Source organism: Hypanus sabinus, chromosome 4 (assembly GCF_030144855.1).
Source record: "Hypanus sabinus isolate sHypSab1 chromosome 4, sHypSab1.hap1, whole genome shotgun sequence".
NCBI classification, from domain to species: Eukaryota; Metazoa; Chordata; class Chondrichthyes; order Myliobatiformes; family Dasyatidae; genus Hypanus; species Hypanus sabinus.
The window spans coordinates 54,963,836-54,974,538 of NC_082709.1; the positions used below are offsets into that span (position 1 = coordinate 54,963,836).

The window sequence follows — 10,703 nt, forward strand, 5'->3', positions numbered from 1 at the left end:
ATTAATGTTTTATCTCAATCCAAATAATGTACTACCTCAATCCACTATGGTAATAATCTGTGCAGGCACTTTGCAAGACATATTCTTCACTGTATCTCAGTACATATGACAATAATAAAGCAATTTCCTGTCAGTCAAGATGGTACCAAGCTTCAATATCCGTCAACTTACTTTCTTTTTTGTTTTTTTGGGAGGGTTTTGGGTACAACGTAGGGAGTTAGGGGTCACATTAGGGTTTAAGGGTAGAGATGGGGGGAGTTTGAGGCCAGGGGCAGTAAATGAATATTCTGGGCAGGTACCACCATTAGGAGTGCTCTGAAGTCAAAGGTCAGCAGTCCAGCGGTCATATCGGCAAGCACTGAGGAGACCCAGGTCGGCGGTCCAGACAGACAAGAGTCAGAAGAGCAGGAGACCCTCCAGGTCACTGGGTTTGGAGCTCCATACAAGTCTAGAAGTTGGGGTCTGGATGCCAAACCCATGATCTGCAAGTCCTTGGGTTGAAGCCCAAAGGTCAAACCATTGATCAGTGTGTTCGGGGGCAGATACCCGGACTGCAGCGAAGTCCAGAGGCCAGAGCAAAAGATCAAGATGGTCCAGAGCTCCCCCAAGTCTGGAAATAGAAGCATAGTTAAAGTTTTAAGTCAGTGAGCTGTGAAGTAGAGGCATGAAGGAGTCACAAGGGCCAGAGAACATCTCAGGTCACCAAAGTAAGATGTCTGTGCAAGTTTGAACGACCTGAAAGTCAAACCCACGATCAGTGAGTCCTGCGGTCTTCAGCAAAGTCCAGAGGGCTCAAAGCAAAGGTTGAGGCATGTTTACTAATTAGAAAATTTTTGGATTTTATTCATTATGATATAATTAATTATTGGGTATTTCACAATTATTTTAACATAGATTTCAAACATATCAACAGAATTATGTAAAACAAAATTCCAGCTGTGGTAACAAAGACTATGTGCATGGGAACATTTCAGTTACTGTGTGGCTGCGCAGCTTAGCGGGAACAGTCCTCACCACCACTCCTAGAACCAGCCCTATAACACCTCACTTCCATCACTTCCCACCAAAGCTGTTCAGATGTGTCCTCACCACAGTCATTTAAAATCAAAGGCATGAAATCTATTGTTTTCTATGACATATACCGTGTTCACACTGGAAGGGTAGGGGTGAGGGAAAGGTGAGGAAGAAGAGAGGGAGAAGGAGTAGGGTTAGCGGAGGATGATTAAAAGCTGCTGTTTTCACCCGGGCGCTCCTTTCGCGATCAGGCAATTGGACGGTCGCCTTAGCGACGCGCCGGTACTAAGTGAGGACCCGCCTGGGGGGTTAAGGGTGGCCGGCGGAGGCAAGATGGCGTCGCGATGGCTGCTAGCGACTGCCGTTCGGAGACGTCGGAGTTTGGGGGATCTGCGGCCGCAGATGGTGAGGAGAAAGGAAACCGAGATCCGGGGACGGTCGGAATGGGGGGTGGGAAGGGGCTTGAAGGTCATGGGAGAAGATGGTTATAGGACGCTGGCAGACTGGAGGTCATGGCAGGAGGGTTCGAGGGTATGGAGGTCACAGAGATATTGATTATGGCAAAATGGATGGAGATCATGGTGAAAGGGGTTGGCGGTGACGAGGGGGGATGGAGGACGTGGGAAGGATGGCGGTCACGGGATGGGTTTAGAGATTTTAGGGTGAGAGGTTAGATGCCATCGCAAGGGTGATGGATCCAGGGAGGGTGGAGGTCACGCGATATTTTAAATTATTTTTGATATATTAATGTATAATTATATTTTAATAATTTATGGTAATATTTAGGTTTGTGTGCAGTGTGTGATATACGTTTTGTGGGTGTACCATGGTCTGGAAGACCGGTGTTTCGTTTGATTTTATAGTCAGATGACAATAAACTTGAATTTGAACGAGAGGGTGGGGGTTATGGCAAGGGGCTGGGAGGTTACTGCAAGGAGGCTACAGTAGGGGAGGTGGCGTTGAGGGTCACTGCAAGGGCGGTCACTGACTGAAGAGGTGGAGGCAGAAATTCTCACACAATTAGGTATGTGAATTTTCAAAGGCAATTGTTTAGGTGCTGGAAATGATAATCGTGTTAATGGGATCTTACTGATCATTATGGACATAGCGGGCCAAAGGGCCTGTTTCTGTGTGACTCTGCCTCGATGAGAGAAATGAGTACAGTAATAGTGGGGAAATCGAAGTAATGGAGATGAGACTGAATGAGTGGTCACTGGGTTATGAGGTGCAATAGAGACATAGGAAAGGTGAGACATAATTACAGGGAAGACAAGAGGATTTTCTTTTGAAAATGTTAAACACTATCTTTGACTTTGACACGAATTGGAATTTCTTTGTTGCAAGAAATCTGTGCACTTGTGCTGGCTGTCATCTTGAGCAGATTTGATCCTGTTATCTTCCTAAACCCTGCCTACTGTATCTCATTATCAAAAAACCACCCAGTGGGATGTATTAAGATGATATGGATGCTGAATGTATGGGAGCAGGGAAGTGTGTGTAGCAGTTGACTGGAGGGATTGGCAACAGCCACTAGAAAGTGGGGGTAGAGGGATTGAAGTTTGAGGTCGAAAAGAAGATCAGGGGATATGGATCCCCTTGAGTGAGGATTCATGTGGCTGAAGAAGTTGGAGTTTGTTTTGGTGCAGGACCCAGGATGAATAAGGGAATAACTTTGCAACCTTGTAGGCTTTCAGGTTTACTGCTGCGGGAGTAATACCAGCAGAGGACTTTGAATGCCCAAGGAAGTTTCTCTGCACTGCTTGAAAGCAAGACAATTTCAGGCTTGCAAGCTTGGCTTAAACTAAGGCTACCCAGTCAAACTTTCTCAATGATGAAAAGTAAGAAAGAAATAGTTGCCACTCTTAATATTTACATATGAACATGATCTAAAGTGTAAATGGACTGGAGGCCCATCAGTGTCTAGAGCAATTTATACCATGAACCAATACCATTAAGCAAGGGGTCCGTAGACCCCAGGTTGGGAACCCCTAGTCTAAAGAGATTTGTTCTATATTTTTAATTGTTGTTCTTAAGTCATTTGAGTGAACATTTAGTTTTATGTGTTTGGTAGTCAATGTTTTTAAACTAGTAACATGGCGATCTGTTGCTCCCTGTGCGAAGAACAGCTGCCCTACAGCGTAAAGTTGCAGGCTTGTAACTGCAGTTGTTTTCATCCATTCTGATTAGATGATATTGGAATTGCTCGACCACTGTGAAAGAAAGACTTTGATTTTTTTGGTATCTTTCCTGAGGAGATCTTTTCTGTACTTGTTAAGTGTAGTCATTGTGTCTTGGAAACAAAGTAGATATTAACACTCAGCAAGCCCCCACCATGAAAATAAGAGCCTGGATAGTCTCGTCAGCCTTTCAAGCTTGCCCCAACAGAAGCAATTTTGTTACGAACTGAGCCTCAGTTGAAAGGCTCATTCCAAAAATATTACAAAACACCTTCAGCTCTTGCTGTAGGTTTCCAGGGTAAATAAGGTATTTGAGTCTGGTGTGAGGGTGGCAAGGTAGCACAGTGGTTAGCACAATCACTTTACAGCACCGGCAATCACCAATCAGAGTTTGATTCCTGCTGCCATCTGTATGTATAAAAAAGGAAAGTTTTTATGTTCTTGCTATGAGCACATTGGTTACCTCCAGCTGCTTCAGTTTTCTTCCACGTTCCAAAGACAAACTGGTTAGGGTTAGAATGTCGTGAACATGCTGTATTGGCATCAGAAGCGTGGTGACACTTGGAGCAGCCCATTGATTTGTTGGTTAGTTTTGATATAAGTGCACATTTCTCTGAATGTTTCAATGTAGGTGGGACAAGTCAAGCTAATCTTTCTTTAAGCTTTCTGATTCCTGACATGAATGGCATTGTCAAAGTTAATAGGAAAGCAAAGATATCACTGGGTGGTACTTTAACACAAGCCCTTCATTGTTTCTGTACAGCTGGTGACTGATTGGGTACAGAGCTACCTGTCCTTTTCGTCAGGATTGGCTTGGAAAGGTGCTGCATTGCTTGTACACCCTGGGCAAACATGTCTAATTGTAGTGGAGAAGTCAGGAGCATTTACTGTGCACTACTGGCACTTTTTCCATAGTTGATCATTGAAATTGTGTTAAAAGAGTAGATTCTCCCCAGCACGTCTAACAACTTGTTCCTATTTCTTGCTTGCTCCAGGCTCAGATCCATACAAGTTCCCACAGAAAGATCATCTATGGGTGGTGGGCCTACGCCCTGGGAGAAAGAACGTTGAGCAAATTCAAAGAGAACAGTAAAATCATCACTGTTGAAGGGAACTTAGCTTCTGGGAAAGGTGACTTCGCCAAAAGTCTAGCTGACAAACTAGGTAAAGTGTTGCTTTTGCTTTATATTCCATTGTGCAGTTAATATTAAATATTCCTCCTTTATGTATGGTTACACTTCATCTTTTGTCCCTTTTGCAACGCACACAAAATGCTGGAGGAGCTCAGCAGGCCAGGCAGCATCTTTGTGAAAAAGTACAGTCGACATTTCAGGCTGAAACCCTTCGGCAGGTTAAGTTACTGATGTCGTTAGATTGTAGCTACTACTATGCAATTGTTCAAAGTCAAAGTCAAGGTTATTGTCATTTGCCCAAGTACACATGTGTACATGTACAATGAAAAACTTATTTGCAACAGCGCCACAGGCACATAGCTTCATATAAGCAGCACCTGTAAGATCGTAGGAAAGCAGCATCCATCATCAAAGATCCTCACCACCCAGGCCATGCTCCTTTCTTGCTGCTGCCATCAGGTAGAAGGTACAGGAACCTCAGGACCCGCACCACCAGGTTCAGGAACGGTTACTATCCCTCAACCATCAGACTCTTGAACAATGGAGGACAGCTCCACTCATCTATTGAGATGTTCCCACAGCCGATGATCTCATGCTCTCACTATTTATTGTTATTTAGTTGTATTTGTATTTGCACAGTTTGTTGTCTTCTATGCTCCTGCTCTTTCACTGATCCTGTTTACAGTCGTTTTTCTATAGATTTGCTAAATATGCTCTTAGAAAAAGAATCTCAGGGTTATTTTGTTACGAACCCCGTAACTGGGTCACTTACCAGCAAAGATAGAGAGGTCCGTTGAAGTCTGATGGTACTATTTTTAACAATATTGATAAAGATACACAAAAATAATATCAATGCAAACATACAGATAATATACGTCATCAATACTAAATCTAAAAGCGCGGGTATAATAATAATCAATAAGAAATAGCTCTATTGTGTCTAGGGGATAATGAATTGTCCGATGGAAATATAAAAGTCACTGTTAATTCGTTCAAGCGGCAGCGTTTTGCTTTGAGAGAAAGACGGGTTAAACTTGCCCAGTCCTTTCTATGATACCAATCCTTCGAGAGTGTTTGGGAGTTGGTTTCCCTGTTGATAGCTAAAAGCCGTTCTTCCGTGGTAAAAGCCACCAGTTCCGGGGCAAAATGGAACCAAACTCACATGGCCTCCTCCCATCAGCTTCCGCTATTACGGGATCGCTAGCATTTCTTCTGGTGCGTCTGAGGGGCTGTTCCCACAGACCCTCTTTTATCCTGACTCACAGGGTCTCCGATTTCAATCAGGTTGGGATGATGCAATCCCTCCACCAACCAGCCCACTTTGCCTGAGGGCTTCCATGTAGCACAGTATTGTAATACACAAGTTCATCTCCAAGAGACAATGGCCGTTTCCCGTAGCTTTATATCGCCGGGGAGGGGGGAGCAAGACATTCCGCACGTCTCTCTCTCATTTCCTGGGTCTCCTGACCCAAATCAATAGTGATCTTGCGATTCTCACAAAGGAAGGGGCTACCCCGCACCCTTCGGCCCCTCAGAGCTGTGGTACATTCATAACAGTATGTGCTGACATGTAGGTACAGATGACCCCCACTTTACAAATGTTCGCTTTACGCCACTTTGCTTTTACAGAAGACCTACGTTACCTGTTTTCGCATTGCAAAGAGGATTTTTGCTTTTATGTAAATTTTTCCCATATAAGTTAATGGTTCTTCACTTTACACCGTTTTAGCTTAAGAAAGGTTTCATAGGAATGCTCTAGCTGCAGTGATTTGAGTTTTGCCTTGGCTCAAGGACTGAGTTCTTGAAGGTAAATAGCTGTTCTTGAACCTGGTGGTGTGTGACTTCAGGCTTCTGTACAGATGGTAGCTGTGAAAAGATGACATGGTTGAATGGTAAGATATGTTCATAGAGCTGTATGGTACAGAAATAAGTTTTTCCGATACTGTGGTGGTGGTGTGGCAGCACAGTAGCATGGTGGTTAGCATAGTGCTGTTGCTGCTCAGGGCTTCAGAAGCGTGGAGCTCAATTCCAACATCATCTGTACAGAGTCCTCATGGAAAGTAGGTTTTCTCCAGGTGCTTCGATTTCCTCCAAAGGCATATGGTTATTAGGTTAATTGGTGGTTGTAAATTGTCCTTGGGTTAAATTGGAGGTTACTGAGCAGTGTGGCCCAAAGGCCAGGAGAGCCTATTCTGCACTGTGTCTCTAAATAAAATAGAATAAAATAACCTGTACTTGGTATTCCAGTGTATTCTGAACAGAGTTTAGTTAAGTTGCAATATAACATCCCAAATCTTAAATTCTGCTGCAACCCATGAAGGCAAGCTTGCCATATGCCTTTTCCCCACCCGATCTACTCGTGTTGCCACTTTCAGGGAGGTGTGGACTTGAGTGTCTATTTGTCAGCATTCCTTGCTGCTCTACTATTTATTGTGTATGATCCAAGTCTTATTTGACTTTCCGAAATACTTCACCCTGCACTTTATGGAATTAAATTCTATTTGACAGTGGTTCACCCAATTTTCCATCCAACCTTTATCCTACTGTTGCTTTGGAAAGCCTTCCTGCTATCCCCCAGTTTTCATGTCATTTAGAAATTTGCATACTCTACATTGAACGAAGGAGCATATGATTCACAAATAAAAATTCTCAGTTAAATTGATCAAAGTCCCTGGTTGTAATACTCATTTATGAGAACAAAGAGTCAGTGGGGAGGAGAATACTTTTTCCAAGGCTGTATGAATCTGAATTTTGGGTAACTCACTGAACCTAACTTGGAGAGTGGTCAGAAAGCTAAAGGTGGAGAGTGATCAGAACGCTAAAGGTGACATTCAGAAACACTTTCTATGCTGTTTGTAGTCTGATTATTTTTCCTCTTCCACTTTGAGACTTTGGTGTAAAAGGCAGCCCTGAAGAATCCTGGCATCCCTTTTGTGATTCGCTTAAATTGTCATTCTTACTTCCAGGTTAATTTTGGACCATTGGGTTTAAGAAGTACTAACCCTGCCCTTCCATGACCACCTTTCTTCCATTAATAGACAAATTATCTTAGTTCTGATTGAAGTACTGTTTGTTTCCTACCTAACTCTGCAATTCATAAATATCAAGCATATCCTAATGGGCCCTGACCAGATCATCATCTATAAACCAGAGATTAGAGTCAGGGTTTTCCTGATATGTGCCAATCTTCTCTACCAAGAAGCTGGCACTTTATCTGGATTCACTGCTTTGAGTTATTGGAAATGATGTTTATGTCATGCATTTTCTATGTTTATAAATGTAGTTCACACTTGCAAAGGTATGACAATGAATTTGTGGTTTTGCAGGAGTTGGTGTCCTTTGACACATTTCTACATGCTGTTGGTATAGTTTTTGAAGGTATGGTGTCAATTCTTTAAAGAAATTATTAGTGGAAGCTGGAGATAGAGCAGGCTTTGATACAGCATAATGGGGTTAAGAAATGGCTGCTCTGCCAAGTAACCGAATACTGGGGCAACTGCATGATGGCATGTCAACTACAGCAGTCAGCAACAGTGGTGCTGAATCAGAACCCTTCACTGTTAAAACAGGGCTGCATCATTGTATCCACCCTATATGCCATCTTTATTGCTGCCATCCTCCATTTCATCGGTCAAGACCTGTCACAAGGAAAACCAATTGTGTATAGAATGGACAACGAGCTTTTCAGCCTCAACTGGTTTAAGGCCAAAACCAAAGTCAGCGCTACTACTAACATGGAGCTTTATAATGCAGGTGACAACCCCATTGCAGCACGCTCTAAAGAAGACCACCAATGTATCCTGAGCATCTTTGCCAAGGCATATAGGGCCCTGGTCTTGTCTTGAATATAAAAAAAAGTTACTGGTCCTATATCAGCCACTCCCCAACCCTTCATAAAAGTTGATGATATCACCCCTGAAAATATAGTCCACTTTCCCTACCTTAACAGCATTTTCACCTCTAAAGCAGACATTGACTCAGAGATCAACCACTGCCTGAGTAGTGCTAGTGAAGCCTTTGCAAGATCAAGGATGAGTTTTTGAAGACCATGACCTACAGGTCCAAACAAAACTTTCGGTTCACAGAGCAGTTGTCCTTCCTGTATTACTGTATGGAGCTGAATCATGGACCATGTACTGTAGACACCTGTAAGCCACAGAAAAATACCCCCGAAGATTCTTAAGAAAGGTTTTAAGGATCAGCTGGAAAGCATAATTGAGGAGGTCAACATGACCAGCATCTCCACTATGATAGAAACAATACTACCTTTGCTGGATAGGTCATGTCATCCTCATGTCTAGCTCATGTCTCTCCAAACAGATCCTTTACCCCCAGTTGAAGGAAGTTCGATGAGCCCCTGGTTGGCAAAGGGAATTCTTCAAAGACCTGGAGGAAATCTGTTCGAGAATGATATCTGTTGTGCTGCAGAGACCAAGTGGCAGCTGTGAAAGGAAAGAGTGAACAATCAAAGCAGCCAGCCACTAACCACAGCCACCACTTACTCTTGCTCATACTGCATCAGAATATGTGGATCCCAGATCGGCTTCTACAGCCACTTGAGGACCCACCAATAGAGAATCCCTTAGGCAAACATCATACTCAACCAAAATGATCACACTTCTACAACTACTGGTGTTATAAACACAAAATGCCCAAAGCATTCAGCTTATCATACAGCATTTGTATAGAAAGAGTTAACATTTCTATGCAAATAGAGGGTTATGTGTGTGGAAAGGGTTAGCTTGATCTTGGAGTAGTTTAAGGGATCAGCACAGCATTGTGGGCTGAAAGGCCTGTAATGTACTATGCTGTTTTAAGTTGTATGTTTCATCAGAACTGGAAAAGAAAAAATGAAGTTAATTTGATTTTTCAAGTGTTGGGACTGATGCTCTTAATTCTTTTGCTTAAGAGTATCTTCTGCCTGTTTTTCAGAACTTGGCCAGGTATTTAAATAAATCCATTGTGCTGCATACTATCTTGCAATTGAATGGGTGAATTTAGGGTTGAATAGGAACCCAGGAATTGTTCTGGCATCCCTAAAGTTAATCGCAAAAGCAGATAACACGCTCTCGGAGAGACTACCCTGTTTCCTTCATCTTTTTTAATACCTTGACTCACTCATGTGAATGGCTGCTGAGACTCTGTCACCTGTTAGCCACGTCATTCTTTGTATTATATATTTACTTCATATAACTGCATTCTGATATGGCAGCTGACGTGTAGATGTGAACCAGTAAACATCTCTATTTTTAAATCCCATATATGTAATCATTAAAGGCATAACCTAACACTTTATTGTTTGTTATCCTGCAAGTTATCACTGATTTGCATTTTTCTAGGCATGCTGTACATCCCAGAGGTTGATGTCCATTACTGGGATTGGAAGACAGGTGATGGCAAGCCATTAAGTATTGAATTTAATGGTAACTGCAGTGTGGAAAAATTCTACACTGATCCCAAATCTCCGGATGGCAATTCCTACCGGCTACAAGCTTGGATGTACCATCTTCGCACACTGCAATACTCAGATGCACTGGAGCATCTGCTCGAGACAGGTACTAATTTTGTGCAGAGTAAACTTGAATAGAGATTATGTTCCATTAAATCTAATTTTGTATGTAAAATGCTTTAAATACTTCAGATGTAGAATTAAGCAAAATAAAAGACTTGTTCAGGTATATATATTTTAGATCACTTTATACCTTAAAAATGTGGAGGATGCACATATATTTGAGCTTTTCAAGAGGAACTGGATAAATATTGCGAGGGAAACAATTTGCACAGCTTAGAGATAACAGGAGAGTGGGACAAATTAGATTAATCTGTGTAGATGAGATTGCTTTACTGGCCCCATGCTATTTTGTTTCTTTTATCTATCTGGATTTGCCTCATGTTTGATCACTATTCGTGTAATTTTCATTAAAATCTTATCATTCAAAATCTGATCACATAGGCACAGAATTTGAAAGTAATGAATTTCACTCAATCTCATTTTTATATTTTGCTTTAGTACACTGCTTGTGGAAAGTTTAATTTAGCTGTCAAACCATTCTCTACACTGGTTTGTAGAATACTATGGTACTTCTGATAGTAATACCAAAGTTACCAAATACACAGATGTGAATCTTGTAGTCTTGAATCCTTGTGTTCTTAAGTCTAAAATCAAAGGAATAACAGTGCAGAATAAAGTGTTGCAGAGACAGTGCAGTGCACAGGTGGCTGCCTGGAATCCTCTGCCAGTGCTGATAGTGGAAGCAAATAAGATAGATGTGTTCATGAGGCACATAGATGTGTAGGAACGGGAGGATATGAACATTTGACATCATATGGACAATTGTACATCATCCTGTGCACAAATTCAGTGATTCGTGCTGGCAGG

General features: G+C 42.2%; 1 protein-coding gene across 1 annotated transcript in view; it reads left to right on the forward strand.

Moving 5' to 3' along the window:
• Window positions 1-1,284: 1,284 nt before the first annotated feature.
• The window catches only part of ndufa10 (NADH:ubiquinone oxidoreductase subunit A10), a 90,611-nt gene continuing 81,192 nt past the window's right edge, over window positions 1,285-10,703 (forward strand). The window contains exons 1-3 of the mRNA XM_059967104.1: window positions 1,285-1,419; window positions 4,187-4,355; window positions 9,664-9,879. Of these exons, the coding sequence (XP_059823087.1) occupies window positions 1,348-1,419; window positions 4,187-4,355; window positions 9,664-9,879 (457 nt within the window). The 5' untranslated portion in view covers window positions 1,285-1,347. The remainder of the gene's footprint in view (window positions 1,420-4,186; window positions 4,356-9,663; window positions 9,880-10,703) is intronic.